Genomic DNA, 22,575 nt, shown 5'->3' on the forward strand with positions numbered 1-22,575 from the left:
GGAAATTAGATTCCCAGGCTGAGTCACTTATAGTTGTTAACTCCACCCTGCCTCACTTGATTGAAGAGAAAGTGAGCTTTCAAAATTGGATAATGCATGTATATAGCTAAAATACCTATGTCTCAATTTGAGCATGTGAAATATGAAAAGATATTTTATTTAAATTTTATATATATGGGCCAGGGATTTAGCTCAGTGGTTCCAACGCCTGCCTAGCAAGCAGAAGGACCCGAGTTCGATCCCCAGTACCCCCCCCAAAAAAATTTATATGTACATTTCACTGCTTTGTTTTTCTTTAGGGAACGTCAGGACCTGATCCCACTACTGTGTACGTCGATCTGAAATCATTAAGACATGACAGGTATGCCACTGCCTTAATGCATTCCTTAGTACAGAGTTTGCACCCTGGAAACCAGCATTTCCCCTTGTTCCTTTTATGTTTGCGTCTTCTGAGAGGAGTCTGGGAAGAGGGCAGGAGCTCATTTTTATCATTAATGCATGAAAAGATTTTCATTTATAAAAGAAAGCTTTAATTCTCACAGTTGCTGCACTATTCTTTAATACTAAAAATCTAGTACTATTTTGTGACATTTGATATGAATTAAACTAAAATGATAGTCACTTTCTTCTTTAAAAATAAGATGAGACAAAAAAAAATAATAAGATGAGACAGACAAGATCTATGAGGCAGAGCAGAGTTTTATCTGAATTCACCAGGTAGAAGCTTGCCTTCTCAGCTTAGATTTTATTTCTGTCCCAGTTGAGCACAGGCAGAGACTCTGTGCCCTCTTCCTGAGCCATACTCACTGATGTCCTCTGATGCATCCCAGCTGGGCCCCCGGTCCTGCACAGGTGGCACATTACTTGTGCACAGTGTTCTCACTCTGGAAACATTTGACAATGTCTGGAGGCACTTTTGGTATTACAGTAGGGGAGCCACTGCTGACATCTAGTGGGAGAGGCCAGGGATGTTGCTAAACACCCTACAGCAAAAAAATTGCCTGACTCCTGCTGTCAGTCTGAGAAACCCTGCTCTAGCGGTGGGGAGGAGAGACCAGTTAGGGGTATCAGGACGGCAGGAGACATGATGAAATCACTTTTAGAAAGGCTGTGTCCAGTAACTTCTGTTCTGCAGGGTTCGTCTTGTGGAGCGGGGAGCCCCCCAGAGTCTGCTGCTGTCAGAGTCTGGAAAGGTACTGTATTCTGCGGCCTTTGGTGGACAGGCTCTGCAGAGAGGTCTGTCGCTTTAGAGGGATCTGAAGCCCGGCGAGATGCTAGTATCCAGGGCAAAACTTAATTGAAATCTGGAGATAATTCAACAGCTTCAGCTTAGGCAACACTTTAAAATTCATATCGGTACATGTAGAAGTGATATAGGGGGAAATAGATGTAACTCCCAAACCTGCTAAATATCTGAAATGTGAGTTCATGTTCTCTAAAATTGAAGAATGAATTCTAGGAACAACGGAGGTTGAGAGTAGGAAAAAATTGATGGAGAGAAAGAAAGCTTCTGTCCAAGAGAGCCAGAGGGGGACCGGAAAGTGGGCTGTCCGCCCACCCTGCTTTTCAAAGGTGTTTTATCTGGCAAAGCCACATGGTGAGCGCAGAGTGGGACAAAACTTTAGGACCCAGTGGAAAATTACAAGGTGGGCCTGAGGTGGGGCAAAACCGTGAGCAACCAGTAAGGTTACAAGGACAGTCACCCGGGTAACATTGAGTAAACGGGGGTCAGGTGGGAAAACAAGTCACAGGCAAGGAATTTCACACATAGAATATCAATCACTGGGCCCAGGGATTTAGCTCAGTGGTTCCGGCGTCTGCCACGCAAGCGCAAGGTCCCAAGTTCGATCCCTGGTACAAAAAAAAAAAAAAAAAAAAGAATATCAATCACTATTATCTACCTCTAGGGGAAGTGGTACCTCTCTTCTTCTTTATAATGCTAACCAGTGAACGTGCCTCAATTGTTCTCCATGTGGGCTCCTAGCTGTGTTGGCTCGCTCCTGGAGGGCTGGCGCTTTGAGGTGAGGGCAGCCCTGTCTAACTGCCTACAAGATACCTAATTAACTTAGCTATCTACAACAGGAGACTAGATTTGATCCTTTTTGATTTCGGTAGTTTTTAAATTCACCATTACTCTTCCTGACAAATTAGCAAAATGCAGTGTTCATTATTTGCAAAGTGGGTAGCTGAACAGCACTTCAAAAGAGCCAGTTTTATTTTTATTAATGTCACATGGAGAAAGCTAGAGGTGCAGATGTGGATGTGATATAGTGTAAGATCACAGGAAAACATAGCACATTTAAAACTGAAAGAAGTCTGGATGGGGCAGAGGTTAAGGATAGTTGAAGCTGGACATGGTGACACACACCTGTGGTCCCAGAGCTCTGGGAGGCTGAGCCAGGAGAATGAGAAGTTTGAGCCTAACATGGGTACTTAGGTAAGACTTGTCTCAGAGTAAAAAACTAAAACAGGGCTGGGGATGTAGCCCATTGAGAAGGTCATGGGCTCAATCCTCAGTACCACCAGTTTTTTTTAAAAAAGGAAGGAGAGCAGCTGAGAGAGTGTGAATCCCTTAGAATCCATCCCAGTAATTCTGGAGGCCGAGGTAAAAGGGAAATAAGGAGATCCTACTGTTTCTGGAGTGGGGCACTGACTCCAGTGTCTCTGTGCTGTAAGGAAGCCTGGCAGGTGGCTATTACCTCCTCAGATCTGCTGGTCAGGTGCAAATGGGAGCCTCAGCATATGCCCTGAGGGACCTGACCCAGGGCAGCCTAGGGGGAGCCATCTCTTCCCTTCCTTCCTGGAGGTTTCACCTATTTAAGCTCAGATGACCGCAGTGGGGCTTCTCAAATAACCTGAAGCTTTAGAAACCCACGATAAAAAGAGATGCAAGGGGGCATGATACACAGGACCCCGGAGGCTTTTCTCTTGGTTGGCCCTGAGCCGTTCTCCGGCCACACCTGGTTCTTCTTTCCTTTGCTGAGGAAGGTCCTGGGCACGTGAGGTCTTTCGAGACCCCAGGACACAGACATCCTCCATTCCCCTGCAGAGCCACCTCTGTCCTGACCTCTCTCACTCTTTTGGCTCCTTGGCTCATGGCCAGAATGGAGTCTCTCAGTCTCACCCTCCCTTTCAGTTTTAAGGGATTTTGTGTTGTTCTGTGGAAGAGGTAGATGGTGAGAAAAGAAAGTTCCATGGCTGTTACGCTCCTAGTCTGCACCTTCTCTTCACCCTAAAGAGTTGTACATTGGTCCTCTGTTTTATTTTTTAGGGTGAATCTTAATGGACCTCTGGCCTCCAAAAAACTGAGGGAGATTCAGTAGGAGCAAAATAGGTGTCTGCAGTTGTCCCCGAGGGGCAGCCACGTACTGATAGCCGTTCCCTTTGTGGCACTCGCACATCTCTAGCACCTGGCTGCCCATTTTCTAGAGCTCATGAGATTTCATTAAATAGATTTAACTTCCTAGATTCCAAAGGTTATTACTACCCTATCTTTATATTTTCCCTTTGATTCTTAGATTTTACCTGGTGTGAAAGTAGTTATTGTTAATCCTGAGACCAAAGGCCCTGTTGGAGACTCTCACCTGGGCGAGGTAGGTATAATCTTCAATTTCACTCTGAAAAGTCAGTTAAGACTTTAGTTCTTATATCCTGAAAGCAAGCCAAGCGGATTTAGCACTTTCTTCATTGTGAGTAGTCTTTTTCTGGAAGATGGGAGACTGAAATAAAAAGAAAGGGAGAGGCGTGGAGGCTGGGACTTAGCTCAGGGGTTTCGCCGCCTGCTGTGCAAGCGCAAGGACCCGAGTTCGATCCCCGGTACCAAAAACAAAGGGAGAGATTGAGACTAGAGCCCGGAGATGGTTCAGGTTCCCAGACCAGAACTAGCCCGAGATTGGTCCGCTGCCATCCACTTACCTGGCAAAGAAATGGGGCAAATCTCCCCTTGAATGCCTGGAACTAGAAGAAGCCACATGCAGTCAATTTTTTAAATTCATGTAATTATGTTCCAAAATGAATCCATTTTTGTATTAGTATAAAAATATCTCTTGAGCTGTGCATGGTGGCACACGTCTGTCATCCCAGCCCTTGGGAGGCTGAGCCAGGATTGCTGTGAGCTCAAAGCCAGCCTGAGCTACATAGCGAGATCCTGTCTCCAAAAACAAACAAACAAACAAACAAACAAAAAATCTAAAAGACTTTTCTTTCCCCCGGTCTTTGAGGGTTGCTAATGTTTGATCCTGTTGTTTAATGGGAGGAGTCTGATGAGCTGGGCTCCCCAAATTATCAACTTCTCAACATTGAGGAAGTTTCTTAACCTCCCTGGGCTTGTTTCCTCATCCATTAATAATAACAGTGCACCTCCCCTGCCACCCCCTGCCTTTGGGCACATGCCTCCAGTCTCACCCCTCAGGAGGCTGAGGCAGGAGGACTGCCGAAAGTTCTAGGCCAGCCTGAGCTGTGTAGTAAGACCCTGTCTCAAAAATAATAATGATAGGGCTGGGGATTTAGCTCAGTGGTTCCAACGGACGCCTGCCTCACAAGCGCAAGGTCCTGAGTTCGATCTCCTGTACCCAAAAATAATAATAATAATAATCTGGGCTTGGTGGTGCACACCTGTAATCCCACCATTCAAGAGGGTGAGGCAGGAGGAGGCCAGCCAGTTCAAAGCCAGCCTGGCCTGCATAGTGAGCTCAAGACCAGCCTGAACAACACAGCAAGACCCTGTCTCATAAAAACCAAAATAATAATAATAGCCCCTACCTTACCTACAGAGTAAAATTTTGACAAATGTACTACTACCTGCATCTGCAAAGCGCATGAACACTGTCTCACAGTGAGTTCTCAACAAATATTTGCCACATTATTATCATTGTTATCAACTTAGCCCTGTTTACATTTTAAACTCTGATGTCCTGTGGTGTTCCTCCCAGGGTTTTGTAGTTATATCCAAAGCACAGAGATGACACCTCGGTACTTTTGTGGGAATCTGGAAGCAGGTGAGAAAGGAGCTAGGGAGGCAGTGTAGCCGCATGGCTAAGAGGACATCCTCTGAAGCCAGGTGTGGTGATGCATGCCTACAGCCCCAGCACTGGAGAGGCGGAGGCAGAGGCTCACTGGTGAATTCAAACCCAACCTGGGCTACATAGTGAATCCGGGGTCAGCCTGAGCTGCATAGTAAGACCCTGTCTCAAAAACTTAGAAAGAAAGAGAAAAGTGGGAGAGCCATATTGTCACATCATATATATCAAGATTGATGGAGGTTAGGCTTATAAGGTCCTTATTACCTCATTGCTCTGCCCATAGAAAACACAGTAAATGCCAGCTGTCCTTACTGTTGCAATTGTGTTGTTAATGTAGAAGTGAGATTTCAACAAATGAAAATACTGTCCCAGAACAGCCCAGGAGAATCTGTCTGTTCCTGGTAAAATGTGGCCACTTCCCTTTTCTTGTAGATCTGGGTGAACAGTCTCCATACAGCAAGCGGCTACTATACCATCTATGACAGTGAGACTCTGCAAGCCGATCATTTCAACACTCGCCTCAGCTTTGGGGATGCTGCTCAGACACTCTGGGCTCGAACAGGATACCTTGGGTTCGTCCGCAGGACTGAGCTCACAGCAGCCACTGGAGGTATCTCCCGCCTCCGTGCCCATGTGGGGCTTTGTTCCATAGCACTGGCTGGCCTTCTACCCCCTGAGGAGTGTGGGGTGTAGGCCCAGTTGTCCCCTTCTGTGCTCTTGAACCCGTAAGTGAATTCATGTTCCTTTGAAGTAATATTTGTGCTTCTACAGTGTCTGGAGGGAAGCGCTCAGGACCACCATGTAAGATCCTAGGAGTGGTCGTTAGATGGCCAGGCAGTCACAATATGTGCTGAGGGCATGAGGCTCTGGTGTCGAGGTCTGATACTATTCCTGAGCAGTGTCCCTATTACTGGGACAGATGGAACATCTTTTAGCTCTTCTACCCATGCATACCATTTTGGGAGCAGAAGGAACAGCCCTAATCTCTGAGTGTGGTAGTGCATACCTATAATCCCAGTACTTAGGAGGCTGAGGCTGGAGGACTGCCATGAATTCAAGGCCAACCTAGGCTACATAGAGAGCCCCTGTCTCAAAAAAAAACCACCACACTCTAATCCCTGAAGAAGGGTTAACTCTACACTTGATCTTAGCCAAAAGGTCGAGAAGCGATACAAGGGTTAATTTTAAGGAGCCATTCTGCTTCTCAGTGTTGTATATAAGCCTGGTTTTGGGCACAGCTCTGGGGTAGGGTTCCCTGCAGTCACTTTCTGCCCAGTTGGTTGGTCGTGGCTTCTCTCTTGTATGCCTTCACCCTTTCCTGACTTGCATCAGTAACCACTTTAAAATACCCAGCACTACCTGTATCGTACACTGAAGACCTGATATAGATAGCTCCCAGAATTTTAAAGGCTGAACTAACATGGACCGTACCATTCCCCTTTGGCCCCTTGCATCTGTTGCACACTGACCAGCATCCATTGTTTCTCCCTAAGAGCACATACGAACCCTTTTCTCTTAACTCCATCATTATGCTGCACTCACTGTGTGTCTGAACCATATTTTTCCCTTCTGTCAGAGCGTCACGACGCGCTGTATGTGGTGGGAGCTCTGGATGAAACGCTGGAGCTGAGAGGATTACGATACCACCCCATCGACATTGAGACCTCAGTGTCTCGGATCCATAGGAGCATTGCTGAATGGTAATTTCCCCTGCACACACTGCTTTAGTGCTGATTTGAATTGATTGGCTAAAGCAGGAAGATCACAAATTCAAGTCCTGCCTGGACAGTTTAGCATGACTCTGTCTCAAAATAAAAAGATGGGCCAGGATTTAGCTCATTGGTACTGCGCCTGCCTCACAAACACAAGGTCCTGAGTTCGATCCCCTGTACCAAAAAAATAAAAAAAGAGGGCTCGGGATATAGCTCAGTATTAAGAGTGTCCCTGGAAGCGCAAGGACCCGAGTTCGATTCCCAGTACCAAAAAAAAAAAAAAAGAGTGTCCCTGGGTTTAATCATATGGCAAAAAAAAAAATTTCTGGGTAGCCATTTGTACCAAATACTCATAGATGTGGATCTTTGTGGGGCTTAAGGAAATAAGTAGACCAGCTCATCTTGCGGGTGTTGTTCGTAGTACCGTTCATTCTTCTGAGTCCTGTGGGACAGATCCTTTTTTTGGTACCGGGATTGAACTCAGGACCTTGCACTTTCGAGGCAGGCACCAGAACCACTGAGCTAAATCCCTGGCCCAGATCCTTTTTTTTAAGGACCAACTCTTATAACTGGAAGGGGATAGGAGATCATCTGCCCCTAGGACATCAGTGTGGTATGGTGGGAAGAACCATGACTTGAAGGTCAAAAGACCCACTCTAGGGCCGGGGATTTAGCTCAGTGGTTCCACGGCCTGCCTTGCAAGTGCAAGGACCCGAGTTCAATCCCTGGTACCCCCTCCCCCCCAAAAAAAGACCCACTCTAAAGGCTCAGCTCTCTGCACTACTTTCCTGTCAGTAAAATGCTGTCTCCTACATTCTGATGACAAGAAGGATCAAACGAGCACGTGTCCGGTAAACATCAGTTGGAAGCAGATGGAAGGATTGGTGGTTCAGCCTCCTCCAGTTCCCCTGTCATGGGAGGAATCCCCTTCCCTGATAAAGGATTATCCAACTTAAAATTCCTTGAAATTTAAACTCTGGCTTTTACCTACTGGTTTTGTTCTGGATTCTTGACTATACAAAAATCTATCCAGTCTCTTTCATCCCTGTTGGGTCAGTGTTTCTTTCCCCTCTAAGTAGCCGACAGTTCGCTCAGGCTTTCCAGACACTCCTTCATCTACAGGTGTTATTGCCTTGGTCAGAGTCTCTCCCCAGATCTGAGTAAGACTCTGACTGAGACAAGGTCATCTCTAAGCAGAAGAGTATCCGGAAAGCAGGCAGAGAAGCTGGGTGCCATGGCCACCTTCTAATTGTAGACATTTGACTGTTGTTGTAACACAGTATTGCAGTTTTTTAATGATTGGAATCTTTAAAGAAAAAAATTTTTAACACTGTATAGCCCAAATCAGGTCATATATTCTAATGCAGTAACCCCATACAATGAAAGGTAACTTTCAACTTTTGGGGCTTGTACGTAATAGGGGACACTTATATGGGCACTATGAGCTCATACAGTATGAAGTCAGCCTCTTCTTGTTGACTATAAGAACACTATCATAGTTAAAACGCTTTTGTTGTAAGTAACAAAAACTCTTCCAAAAAGCTTAAGCAGAAAGAATTGATGGAAAAAACACCTGGCTATCTCTGAAGTTCCAGAAAAGCTTTGACTCTTGAGTCTCAGGACAGGCAGGAGTGAGGCCAGGAAGGCAGTCAGGAACTTCTCTCCCACTTTCCAGAGCAGGTGGGTCTTTTCTCTTCCTGCATTCTCTCCTCCCTGAAGGGCTCTTCTCTGTGCTTTGCACCCCTGGCTACCCTAGAATTTTCACATATACATGTCCTCAGCTCAGGTAACCAACAACAACTTTCAATCCCACGGCGACTCCCAGGAGATTGTGGACGACTCAGCTAATCAGCTGTGATCATCTGGGCAGGTCATATAGCACAGGTGGTTAGATCTAGGAGCGAAGGCAGTTCTCAGGGAAAGGGGTGGGAGTCTTGGTAGAGGCTGTAGAAGATGACTGGTCATGGAACAACATGTTAACTGATGCCATTGACATTTCAGTGCTGTGTTCACATGGACCAACTTGCTTGTGGTGGTTGTGGAACTGTGTGGCTCTGAACAAGAAGCCCTGGACCTGGTTCCTTTAGTGACCAATGTGGTCCTGGAAGAGCATTACCTCATCGTTGGTGTTGTGGTTGTGGTGGACCCAGGTGTTATCCCGATCAACTCCCGGGGAGAGAAGCAAAGGATGCACCTCCGGGACAGCTTCCTAGCTGACCAGTTAGACCCCATCTACGTGGCTTACAACATGTAGCCAGCCTTGCAGACAGCGTCCTGAGGTTCACAGAGACTGAAGACCCATGGCGAGGAGCAAGCTTTCAGATGATGTGAAGTAAGCTGAGCTGGCTGTTACATCCTTCATCTCATTCTGTGGGATTCTGCAATCATACAGCGCGCAAGAAAGGGGAAATCTGCAGTGGCAAATGAAAAAAATGTGAACAGTCTGTTAAACCTGAGCTTCAGCAGAGCGTGAGCAGCACGTTTGCATGTTGCATTTTTTTCATCTGTTGTACATATTTGTATTTTTGTCTAATGCCGTTTTAGAATTTTGTAAGGGAGTTTAATGAATTCACGTGAAGGGGTAGCCCGAGTTACACAGATCCCCGCTCTGTACTGTATTTTGCCACTTTCCCATAGCTAGATAGTCTGCCGGTTTTCTTAACATGAAACTACTCAGCTTACTTTCAGTCAACCCATGAGCAAAATTGATAACCCACTGAATATGTGAATTACTTTATATATATAATTCTTGACTGTAAAACATTTTGACCAGTGTTTCAGGCATGTAAATACACTTAATTCAGCTAAAGAATTGAAATTGGCTTATATAATTACAAGAGTAGAAACTGTTCTACTGTGAATTTCATCATTTTCTTAATGTAGTATAATTGATTAGATAACTAAAAAGTGCAAATTGTTAGCAGGTTTTGCTGCACATTGTTTTGTCTTTGTTGGCTGGTGTATTTCATAAACTAAAGCTGCCTATATTTGTTTTTAAAGCTTGCATTCCTGGAATCAGCTTAAACTTCTAAAATTTATCCTGTTTCAATGAGATAAAAATTTGAATTTAAAAATTAAATGTTAAGAAAAAGCTAAAATGCATTAGATCCCACCCTATCCTAAGGAACCACAGAAGCTCGCTCTAGCCCAGTCTTTGAAACTGTCTTTCACATTTAGAGTGACTACAGAAAATTTAGAATTTCCTCTTTTTCCTGTCCTTTGTAAACTGCATCTGCAGTTTATACATAGAGCTTGTCTTTTACTGAAAACCGAGGAGTGTCCCCCATCCCTCAGGTGGTGAGGAGGGCAGGGAGCTCAAAGGCAAGAATGATAGGCTGTAAAATGGGATCGGCCATCACATGGAACTGTAAGGCCAAATAACTGCACATCTCATAACTGACCATTTGGGTTGCCAGAATAGCCAGGCTTACACTGAAATAGGGAAGTCTGACATCTGAAGAAACTCTGTTGAAATAATTAGTGCCTAGGCCAAGCACACTAAGTGTGGGACTGAGTTTGGCCTCCGGCTCAGTTTCCTTTCTTTGATCTGATACTTCATGTATTTGAATATAATTAAATTTTATTATTTTTTTCTTACAGAAATATTTTTAAAAATTAAAACCTCAAAAGTGAAAAGAATTAACTTGTCAAATCAGAATGGTTCTCTTTGGCCCATTCTGATGTGTTGTGTAAATATTTCTTTAGACTATTTTAATAATACATATTATTTACCCCCCTGTAACATCCTGTAAACTAAATGTGTTTTTAAACAATTTGTAGGACTTGTAATTACCCTGAAAATAAGATTTATAAAGCAAAGACCAGGCCCACCTTGAGGCAGTGCCCCGGGGCTGCCTTTGCAGTTTTGTGGCTCAGGGCCACTTTCTCGCTCCTTTTCACATCATCCTCTTTTCCTCCTAGCTCATCCTCCACATTGGGAAGACCTCGCGATACTTCCAGTTCAGATCTCTTTTTCCACATTTTGGATGGAATTAATTTACACGTGATGGGGGAGGTTCTAGGATGTACAGAAAAAAGCGCGTCCATTGGGGCTAATGAAATCCCAGTCTCTAGCGATGGTTTGGTTTGCAGAGAACACAACCCACTTATTTGGGAAGTAATGTTATTAAAACAACTTTTAGTAATTCACTAACCAAAGCAGTGGAACCTGAGTATTAAATAGTTTTATCTCCATAATCCCCAAATTCTAAGAAAAAATTATAGGCAGCATCAGTCCTGAGTTGACTGATAATTCTTATATACACAAGTTAGGTCATCAGTACCCAGGGACTCATTGTCCATCATAAATGTAATAATGTGAGCCACACGTGTAATTTTAAAAATTCTAGTCACCACATTTAAAAACTGAAGAAAAAGGTTATATCAGTTTTAATGTATTTAACTTAACCTAGCATATCAGAAATACTGTTTCAATGTGAAATCAGTATAAAAATTATTAATGAGGTCTTTTACATTTTTTGTATTAACTGTATATTAAATACATCTCAGTTTGGATTAGCTATATCTCAGAGTCTTCAGTAGTCCTGTGTGGCTAATGGCTATCATGTTGGACAGCACAGGCCTATACACATTCCTTCAAGTACAATACTCATCTCAGAGTGTGGCCAGCTCCCATTACGTGGGGCTGATCACCCAGTGTCCTTGTTTCTCAGGCCTCTATCTTTATTTTTTACTTTCTGGCTCATGTATAGCGGCTTTGACTTTTTTGCATATGCCCCAAAGTCACGCTGTGCTATTGGAAAAAGGTAAGCTGAGAGCTGTCTTTGGGGAACCTCATCAGTAACTGGTGAAAAATCTTTGGAGGCAGAGCAGAGTCCTCTCTTAGCCCTAATGGTGTTTGTGGGTCATCTGCATATTTAAGGTCTATCTTTAGGCCTCTCTTAAGGTCTGTTACAGACTTGAGTAAAAATTTATTTTTCTTTTGATGACATAATACTCTGCCCTTTCCTTAAGTGGAAGCTGTGTGGTAGGACTATTTAAGCAGGCCTGAAAGGCCATTTATTTTTTTTTAGGCCATTATTGATTTAAAAAAAAAAAACCCTGCAGCCTTTCCAGTCCTGCAGAACACATCCTGTGTGGGATTTTAGGCTATAAAGGAAGGAAGGCAGTCAACAGCAAGCCCCCATCTTGTTAGAAAGCTTTTGATCTGAAAATTTCTCAACCTCTTTATTTATGGTCCTTAGCAGAAGTAACTGAGGTAGGGCTGGGGATTTAGCTCAGTGTTTCTGCCACCTGCCTCACAAGTGCAAGGTCCTGAGTTCGATCCCTGGTACCAAAAAAAAGAGGAGTCTTAAAAAAGAAGTAACTGGCTGGGGATTTAGCTCTGTGGTTCCATCGCCTGCCTTGCAAGCACAAGGTCCCAAGTTCGATCCCCGGTACCAAAAAAAAAAAAAGAAGTAACTTAGGTAGATCAAGAAGGGGCTGCCTGAGGAAAATTCCTAGGCCCTAGAGATTCTTAGAGCTGCACAAATGCCATCTTGTGCCTCAGTGAGACCCTGGGATGTCCATCTTGCTACTTGCCATTAGGGAATCTATATGATTGTTTTTGTTATGGGGGTGGGGGGTGTCCTAAAGATTGAACCCAGAGCCTTTGCACTAAGCTACATCCCCAGCTTTTTTTTATTTTTTAAGACAGGGTCTCACTAAAGCGCCCAGGCTGGCTTCAAACTTGTGACCTTCCTGCCTCAGCCACTTGAGTGTCTGGAATTACAGGCAGAGACACCATGGCTGGCTTCCTCGAAGTCTTTAACTCCTGCCACATGAAGGGCCCAGTTCTCCCCAGTACCGTACTAAGCTCCTTCCTTCTGCAGTTGTCTCCTCAGGCTGTTATGGGACCATCAGCTGTCAGGATCTTGAGTGTCACTCCTCACTGTAGTCCCTGGGCGATGCTTGCTTATTGCTTTTGTTGAATCAACAAAGGGCCTGAGGCCTTAAGTTTGTATTAAGGTCGCTGCCCCAGGCATGGTGCTCAATTTCTTGGCCAAATAAATTACTTTCCTTAAATATCCAGGAATCTTTTAGACTAAAGCACGAGGAGTTATCACCTCATCCTCAAACTCCAACATGATCTTTGCCTTAGTGGTGTCATTTTTGTTGTCTGCTTTGATGTAAAAGCAAGAGTATTTGGAGCAAGAAGTTGCAGTATTCCAAATACATAATAGGCCTTTTCTTATCATTTATACCACACTTCTGGTTTAGTTATTATAGATGGGCCATTTTATTTGTCCAGAGGAAGAGATTGTAAAGATATAAGAATAATTTTTTAGTCCTAAATGCTGTTTTGTTTACTTTGTGTCAAGATATTTACCCATGTCAAATTCAAACTATAGTACTGTGTAATTATGTATAAAGTTTTTTATTTATTTGAAATTAGACTAGATATACATTTTTAAATTTAACATCTGGCTGGACAGTGTTCTATTAACTCATTGAATGTGTTTCCTTTGTCTTGTGTTAATAAATATTGATGCCTGATTGTGTATTGTGTTTAGTCCTTCACACGTAGAGTACAGGCTGGGAGTTGATAGATTCTGTGTGTGGGGGGAGGTGGGGGACTGGAATGGCACCCAGGACCTTGAGCGAGTTAAGCAAACATCTACCACTGAGCTGCAGCCCCAGCCTGAGAACTGACAGACTGTAGACTTAACTTCAAGCAGTGAGACCCATCATAGCTGGAGTGGACTAACAAAAGTGAACACAGATCCAGAGTCATAAAGGTAAAGGAGGGCAGATTAAGGAACAGTGATAGTACTTGAAAATGAAGGAGGCTGTCAGAACTTTTTGAGGTAACAATTATAGTTTTGTTTCCCTCTTGCCCTTGTGGCATTTGGTAGTTTTAAACTGTTGTTGATACACACACACACACACACACACACAACAAAAAAGCAAAAATCAGCTGGTCGTGGTGGTGCACACTTGTAATCTCAGCATTCTGAAGAGATCGGGCACATTCAGGGTAATATGGCTGTAGACAATCTCAGCATTCTGGGAGGCTGAGACAGGAGGATCCTATGTTTGACCCTAGCCTAGGCAATTTAAGAAGGTGCCATCTCAAAAAGGGGCAGTGGACCTCGCAAGCGCAAGGTCCCGAGTTCGATCCCTGGTACCAAAAGGGGAAGGCGGGTGTGCTAAGCATGTAGCTCAGTGTGAAAGCCCTGGGTTCAGTCCCTAAACCTAGTGAGGGGGCACTATTGATCATAAACTAGTTTTTTTCTAATCTGTAATTAGACTGGATTTCAGCTTTTCCAAAAGTGATACTTCATTTGTTCTTCTGTTTCCTGCATTTGATAATAAGAAAAATATAACCCCTAACCTACCAGATGTCAGGCAGAGTTTATGTACACTGAAATGGAAGAATGAATTCCAAAGGACAAAGGGGGTTAAGAGTAGGGCCAGGGACGTAGCTCAGTGGCGCCCCGCCTGCCTGGCAAGTGCAAGGTCCTGAGTTCAATTCCAGGTGCCGGAAAACAAAAAGTTTAAGAATAGAACAGGTTTATTGGGGAGTAGGAATAGTTCCTGAGGGGCAGGAAGTGTTTCAGAAATGGGCTATTCCCTTTGTCAGGGCGGTTTAGGTAGCAGAGTCACAGTGTAGGTTCAGTGTGGGTCAAACCCTAACCAACCGATAACCAGGATTACAAGTATAGCTCCTTAGCTGATACTGATCCAATGGGAAAGCAAGCACATAGCAAGGTCCTATGGCTGACATCATCGATCTTGGCTCATTTATGACCCCTGAGACAGGAACAAATTTAGGAATGGATGGGTCCAGACGTCCTGGTCACTCACCCGGTTATCTGATGCATTTCTGGACTTAATGGACTGGTTGGTAGTCAGTATGGTATAATCTTCCCTTTAGGGAACTGTGCCAGTCCAGCCATGGTGACTTTATCTTGAGGCCTTGCTTGCTTCTGTTGTGCCTCCAGCCGCAATTCCTATGTCTTTAATCTTCTGCTGACTTCCTTGAGAGCCCAGTCTCTCTCCAACTATATTAATTTCTAACTTAGCTGCCTATAATGCTTTCTGGAAACTTGATAGAAGCCCATCTAATTGTGCATGTTCTCAGATGCTAAAACTGGTCCTTGAGTCATGGCCCAAGCTCTTTTGGAAACTGAGGACATTTTATCATTTAGCAGACATGTATTGAGTGTCTATCCACTATGCACAAAAGGACTAAGCAAGGGTACAGGCTTTGAAAGGAAAAGACAGTTATGGAGACTTGAACCAGGGTCCCATCACTAAGGATCTTGTGTATCATGCTAAGAGTTGGACTTACATTCCATAGGCGAAGGGAGTAACATGCTTAGATTTATAACATAGAATATGAGTGATCATACAGAAAAAGCATTGGAGGGGGTAGGGAGAAGGACAGGAAATCAGAGGCAGGGATACCAGTTGGGAGTAGTAACTCCAGTAATAGAATGCTGAGTTTGTTTTGTTTTGTTTTGTTTTGGTATTGGGGATCAAACTTGGGTCCTTGTGCTTGTGCAGCAGGCGGCGAAACCACTGAGCCAAATCCCCAGCCCAAGTGCTGAGATTTGAATGTGCCCTGCAAAATTCAGGTGTTGAGACTTGATGGTCAGTGTGGTGGTTTTAAGAGAGTATTAGCCTATAAGGGTTCTTCCCTCAAGAATGGGGTTAAAGCTCTTCTAAAAGAAACTTCACAGAGCAGCATTAAACTGGTGTGCTCTTAGGTCCTGCGGTGACACAGAGTTCCGGTCTTCCAGGGAATGCAGCAGTAAGGTGCCATCCTGGGAGGGAAAGTAACTTTCCCAGTGCCACCTGCTCTTTGATCCCGAACTTCTCAGTCTCCAAAACTGTAAGCAATACAGCTCTTCACACACTGAGCAGTGCCACTCTTCTTTATAAACTAGTTGGCTAGATTTTTTTTTTTTTTTTTTTTTGGTACGGGGATCGAACTCGGGTCCTTGTGCTTGCGAGGCAGGCAGCGGAACCACTGAGCTAAATCTTCGGCCTGTAGATGGCTAAATATTATAGCAGAAAGATATGGAGCAAGAACACTAAATAGGTAAGAATGGAGAAGACAGGATGTGGAAAAACTTTGGAAACATTTCAACCACTGAATATTCAGGCTAAGGAGGAGGAATCCAAAGTAATACCGAGGTTTCTGGCTTGAGGGTTGGGTAGATGTGGAGCCATTAACCAAGAGCGGGAACAAAGGAGGAGAAAGTACAGTATTCGGGAAGAAGATGCCATGTTCCAGCCTAGTCATGGTCTATATCCAGTGAAACTAGGCTTCAAAAATTAAGGTGAGGGCCGGGGATGTAGCTCAGTAGTGCCTCCACCTGCCTCGAAAGTGCAAGGTCCTGAATTCGATCCGAGGTACCAAAAAAAAGGGTGAAGCCGGGCGTGGTGGTGCACACCTGTAATGCCAGCACTTTGAGGCAGGAGGATCACCACAAATTTGAGGCCAGCCTAGGCTACATAGTGAGCTCAGGGACAGCCTGATAGACAAAATGAGACCCTGCCTCAAAAAAAACACTGAACTCTCAATCTGATAAAGACCATCCATGGAAATCTGCTAACAACCCCATCCCTTAACAGTGAAAAACAGTGAGTGCTTTCTTTCCAAGGTTGGAAACTAGGAAAGGGCTGTTCTCACTTCACTCAACACTGTACTATCGGTTCTGTCCAGGGTTGTGAGGCAAAGAAAAGGCCATGAAGGGCCGGGGATGTAGCTCAGTGGTGCCACTGCCTGCCTTGCAAGCACAAGGTCCTGAGTTCGATCCCCGTATCAAAAAAAAAAAGCTATCCACAGATAAAATTTACTAGTATGCAGATAATCTTAGGGGGACACACACCCACACGCACACTAATTATTAGATGAATGACTTCAGCGAAATTGGCTAGTTGATTTATTTATGCATTTATTTATTTGGCTTTTGGGGGGTACAGGAGCTCAAACTCAGAACCTTGCACATGCGAGGCAGGTGATGGAACCACTGAGCTAAATCCCCAGCCCTTATTTGGCTTTTTGAGACAGGGTCTTGCTATGTAGTTCAGACTGGCCATGAACTCACTGTGTAACCCAGGCTGGCCTTGAATTTGCACTGATCTCCTACCTCATTCTCCTGAGTGCTGAGATTATAGGTGTGTGCCATCATGCCTGTGGTTTTTTGTTTTTGTTTTTAATTTTTATTAGTACATGTTTGCAGAACACAATGATTACATTCATTGTGGGGAGGTGGTACAGGTACATTGTGGAGAGCGGTGTCAGCCAAAGGGGCTCCATTTTGAATCTTACCCCCCATTGTATAGAGCAAGGAGACGCTGTTAGGAGGAACCGCGTCCTTGCCGAGTTAGATTGCCCTGGAACGTGATGAACGTTCTGTAACCCCGAGAAACAAGGAAGCCCATGAGGGTGGGGAATTCCCAAAGAACTAGAAAACAAGGAAGCAGGTGTCTCTGGATGAGGGTCGTGATTAACAACCAAACTCACCTGCTGTATAAGAGAGGAGAAAAATAAACTTGGGCGCTCGGTCTCTGGGAGCCCTCCCGACTCTATCTCTGTGTCTTTCTTTTTCTTCATCCTCACTCCCCCATTCAGGTGCTGTTCGACAAGTGACGGCGGGCTCCTTCAGTACATAAACATCTTCATTCATTCACTTTGTCCTTGGGTCTGTTGTTTTGGGGGGAGTCTAATTTTTTTTGAGTTCTTTATGAATTCTAGATGTTAATCCTCTGAGCAGTGGCTGGCCAAATTTTTTTCCCATTCTGTAAATTGTTTCTTCAGTCTGTTGGTTGTTTCCTTTGCTGTGCAAATCTTTTTAATTTGATAGGATCTCATTTCTTGATTCTTCATGTTATTTCTTGTGCAGTTGGATTTTGTTCACAAAGTCCTTGTTTGTATCCTCAAGAGTTTTACCTATTTATCTTCTAGCAGATTTGGTGTTTATTTTAATATCCAGGCCTTTGATCCATTTTGGCTTTACTTTTGTACATGGTGAGAGACATGGGTCAGATTCAATCTTCTGCACGTTAAGCAAGGTTGCAAAATACAAGAGCAATATTAAAAATCAGTTTTATCTCTATTCTTTAGTAGTGAATACTCCAAAATGAAAAATTTTTTTAAATCCATCTAAAATATAAAAGGTGGCAGGCATGTTGCTGCATGCCTGTAATCTCAAGAGGCTGAGGCAGGAAGATTGCTGCATGTTCAAGGCCAGCCTGAACTACATGTCAAAAGGAATGAAATACTGAACAAATTTAATCAAAGTGCAAACTCATACCGTGGAAATTACAAAACATTTTTGAAATTAAACAAGATGTAGCTGGGCATGGCAGTGCATGCTTGTAATCCCAGCCAGCCCGGAGGATCACAAGTTCCAAGGGCCAGGGATTTAGCTTAGTGGTTCAGCCGCCTGCCCTGCAAGCGCAAGGTCCTGAGTTCAATCCCCCAAACCGAAAAAAAAAAAAAAGATCTAAAACAAGTTTCAGACTACCCTGGGGAACATAGGCTCTGTCTCAAAAAAGAATTGGGGGAACCCAATACTAAAAAGAAAAGAAAAATTACGCAAGACCTAAATAAATCAAGTCATCCCATACTCATGGATTAGAAGATTTAATATTGTTATGATGGCAATACTATGCAAATTAATCTTAGGGTTTCAATGCAGTCCCTATCAAAACTGAATTTGCCTATTTTGCAAAAATGGTTAAGTTGATCCTAAAATTCATATGGAAAAGCGGGGTGCAGTGACACACACCTGTAGTCCTGGCTACTCTGGAGGCTGAGGCAAGAGGAACACTTGAATCTAGAAGTTCAAGACTAGCTTGGGCAACATAACCAGAATCTGTCTCTAAAATGAAACATGGAAATAAAGGGACTCAGAATAATGAAAACAGTCTTGAGGAAGGCACAGGGGAGCATGCCTATAATTTCAACTACTTGAGAGGCAGAGGCAGGAAGATTGCAAATTTAAGGCCAGTTTGGGCAAGTTAGTGAGACACTCTCAAAAAAATTGAAAAAGAACAGAGTTGGAGTACTCACACTTCCAATTTTAAAACCTACTAGAAAGCTATAATAAAACAGGGCTAGCTCAGCAGCACAGTGCCTACTGGTAAGCCTGACACCCTGAGTTCAATTCCCAGTACCCAAAAAGAAAAAACAAAATCAAAACAGTGCGGTATTGGCATATGGATAGACATACTGAATAGAATAGAATTCCATATTGAATGGAATAGAAATGATAATTCAGAAATAAAATGATACATCTATGATCAATTGACTTCTTTTTAAATTTTGGTACCGGGGATCGAACTCAGGACCTTGAGATTTTGAGACAGGCAGCGGCTATAATCAATTGATTTTGATAAATGTGCCAAGACTATTCAAAGGGGAAAGAATAATCATGCCAATAATTGTGGTGGAACAACTGATATTCAAAGGCAAAAGAGGGCTGGGGATTTAGCTCAGTAGTTCCACCACCTGCCTTGCAAGCCCAAGGTCCCAAGTTTGATCCCCGGTACAAAAAAAAAAAAGGCAAAACAATGATTTTGTACCTTGACCTCACACCATATATAAAAATTAATTTAGCCAGCCATAGTGGCGCACACTTGTAATCCCAGTACTCTAGAAGGTCGAGGCAGAAGGATCTCAAATTTGATCCCAGCCTGTGCAACTCAGCAACTTATTGAGATCCTGTCTCAAAATAAAAACTTTTTAAAAGACTAGGTATGTAGCTCAGTACAAAGGTTCTATTCCCAGTACTGTACCACCAAAAAACCCCAAAACAACCACATCAGCAAAGAAAAAACTCTTGCTCTAGTAGAATGTGCCTGTAATCCCAGCAGTCTGGGAAGCTACTTGATGATTTAGCGAAATCCTATTTTAAAATGGGAAGAGGAAGGCAGGGAAGTGGGGAGTAAAGGACAAAGGGAAGGGGCTGAAGAAGGCCCTGAGTCCAGTCCCCAGTCCAAAAAAGAACTCAAGCCACATGTGGTGGTGCACACCTGTGATCCCAGCACTCAGGAGGCTGAGGCAAGAGGATTGCTGTGAGTTCAAGGCCAACCTGTCTCAAAAAAAGGGGAGGGGATTATATAGCTAAATATAACAATTAAAGATATTAAACAGTTGGAAGCAAACATAGATGGCTGAGTTCGGTAAAAATACTATAGGCAGTCAGATAGGGCTAGGTCCTCAAAAGAGCCAGGACAAAGGTGAAACACATCACAACTGTGCCCAGAGACACATCTGTTGGAGCTCAGGCCTTAAAATAAAGACAAAATGACCAGACCTGCATACTTCCTCAAAGGTCATACACTGGTTCTAATAAAGTCTAGATAGACATCAGCCACCCTGGAGGGTGACCGGAGACCTCTGGACCCACCATTTCCTAGGAGAAGTCTTTGTTCTTTCCATCCATGCTTGTTACGTGACTTGTTTCCCAATTGGACCACTATTACCTCAGTGACTAGTCTTGTAACCTTATTGGTTGATCATGGCTGTGGCCCACACTGTATCTATGTGGGTTTTACTCTATAAAACTCCCCTGTAAAGTGGGATCCCTGGCTACCCACTGAGGACCCCTCCTGCCTCTCAGGAACTATCCTGTCAATAACTGTCTTGCTCCATTGTTCCTAGAATTCATTCTTTGGGGTTTTTAAAAAAATTTTTTTATTTTTTTGGTACCGGGGATCGAACTTGGGACTTTGCGCTTTTGAGGCAGGCGGCAGAACCACTGAGCTAAATCCTCAGCCCCATTCTTTGGTTTTTAAAGAACATGAGCTCGGCCTATCAGACAGCTAACAGGTTGAGAGATAATAATATTTCATATTTCATCTCTTGTATTAATTCCTATATCAATATGATAAATCTTTTTGACCCTGGATTAGGCAGTGGTTGTTCTTTTTAAAAAAGTTGGGGTGGGGTGGGGAATGGGGAGTACTGGAAATTGATCCCAGGGCTTTTGGACTGAGCTTTGTTCCCTGACCCATTTTTTGTGTTTCATTTTGAGATAGAGTCTCTAAATTGTTAAATTGCCCCAGGTTGGCCTTGAATTTGTGATCCTCCTGCCTCAGTCTTTCAGAATGCTGAGATTATAGGAGTATATTACCACACCCAGCTAGGCAACAGTTTCTTATAACAACACATAAACCACAGGGGGAAAAAATCAATTGAATTTAATAAAAATTTAAAATTTTGTACATCGAGTGATAATCAAGAAATCTGACCTAGTGCTATAGGAGAAAATACAACTCTCAACCTGCCAGAGGTCAGGTGTGTCAAGTTTGTGTCTCCTGAGACTGAAGTGTGAATTTTAAAGGACAAAGGAGGCTAAGAGTAGGAAAGGTTTACTGGGGAATAGGAATAGTGCCTAAGAGACAGGAGGGATTCTGGAAATGAGTCGCCACTCAGGTCATTTCTCCAAGAATGTTTATAGGGCAGAATCACAAGGTGGGTACAGACATGGGTCAGGTTACAATCAACAATATTATAAATATAGTTGTCTAGCTAATATTGACTCAGTAGGGGAACAGGGCATGTAGCAAGGGCATGTGGATGACATTTAACTTTGGTTTATCTATGACCTCTAAAACAGGAATGCTATGGGGAAGAAAAGGGCCTAGCTGTTCTGGTCACTCACCCAGGTGTCTGGCATATATCTGGACTTAATAGACTGGACAGTGTCAATTATAACCTTAAATTTTTTATTTATCATCAGAGCACCACGTACTCTGATGTCTCTATTTTTTATTGACTTTTTTGAGAGCCCAGTCTTTGACTGTATATTAATTTTATTATCTAACTTAGCTCCCTATAATATTAACCCCCCTGAAGAGGTAACCCTAACTGCAGTTAGGGAGAATGGGCATAGTTTTAATCTAGCTGCTTTGAGCTAAGAAGAGTCAATGTAGGAGAGACTGCAGTCAGGAGCCTTCTCCAGGGAGCTAATCTAATGGGCCTTGGATAGAAGTCATAGTGTAGCTTAGCAGTTATGAGCTCTTTTCACAAGGTCGATCTAGTGGGTCTTGGTGAAAGAAGTCTGACACATTTGTTGTTGGTTTTATCTGTGCAATCAGAGTTTCTAGGCAAGAATAAAATTTTTGAGATATTAAAGCACATATAATCAGCCAGGTCTGGTGGCGCATGCCTGAAATCCCAGCACTTGAGAGACTGAGGCAGGAGGATCGCAGCAAGTTCAAGGCCAGCCTGGGCTACACAGTGAGCCCCTGACTCAAAAGAAAAAAAAAAAAAGTAAAATAACATAAAAATGAATTACTAGAATAATAGACAACTGATGACAAAGCTCTGGGTTCAATCCCCATAAACACCATTTAAAGAAGTAAAATTTTAAAATAAAGCAAGAATTAGTAACCAGGAGGTTGACTGCAGTTGTCCCCAAACTGTCATAATTTCTTGCCCAGTTCCCAAACCTGAGCAAGTTTCAGACCTGGAGTGAACTGGCTGAAGAGGCGGCTGTTTCTCCAGGATGAACCCCAAAGCAACAAACCAATTATGTACTCTGATGATCTCCTCATTCCCTAAAAGGAAGAGGGGGTGCTCGGACAATTCAAGGAGTGTTGGGCACAGGTCTGACCAGCATTCCAGGGCCCCAGAGTCACCCTAGCTCTGCAGTTAGAATAAATGCACTGTGAGATCTAGTTACCCCCATATTAAGTTCTTGGTCTCTGTTTCAAGAATATTATAGTGGGGAAACTTCTAAAAATGTCCCCTACCCCAGCCAAAATAATAAATCAATAGCAATATTAACGTTTCACCTCAGGGAGGCAGTGGAGACTAAGATGTCAGGATTCCCAGGTGCAGGGTCCTCAGAGCGGCTCTGGCCCCTAGATGCAGGATC

General features: G+C 43.5%; 1 protein-coding gene across 4 annotated transcripts in view; it reads left to right on the forward strand.

Moving 5' to 3' along the window:
- Dip2b (DIP2 acetate--CoA ligase B (putative)) overlaps window positions 1-13,228 on the forward strand; it is a 238,524-nt gene extending 225,296 nt beyond the window's left edge. For all 4 annotated transcript variants that reach the window (XM_087200086.1, XM_004862981.4, XM_004862979.4 and 1 more), the window contains 6 exons: window positions 300-361; window positions 1,136-1,193; window positions 3,519-3,593; window positions 5,454-5,631; window positions 6,598-6,721; window positions 8,735-13,228. In XM_087200086.1, the coding sequence (XP_087056212.1) occupies window positions 300-361; window positions 1,136-1,193; window positions 3,519-3,593; window positions 5,454-5,631; window positions 6,598-6,721; window positions 8,735-8,987 (750 nt within the window). In that variant the 3' untranslated portion in view covers window positions 8,988-13,228. The remainder of the gene's footprint in view (window positions 1-299; window positions 362-1,135; window positions 1,194-3,518; window positions 3,594-5,453; window positions 5,632-6,597; window positions 6,722-8,734) is intronic.
- Window positions 13,229-22,575: the final 9,347 nt, after the last annotated feature.

Source organism: Heterocephalus glaber, unplaced genomic scaffold, assembly GCF_053883595.1.
Source record: "Heterocephalus glaber isolate CG9 unplaced genomic scaffold, H.glaber_assembly_v1.0 deba00001733, whole genome shotgun sequence".
NCBI classification, from domain to species: domain Eukaryota; kingdom Metazoa; phylum Chordata; class Mammalia; order Rodentia; family Bathyergidae; genus Heterocephalus; species Heterocephalus glaber.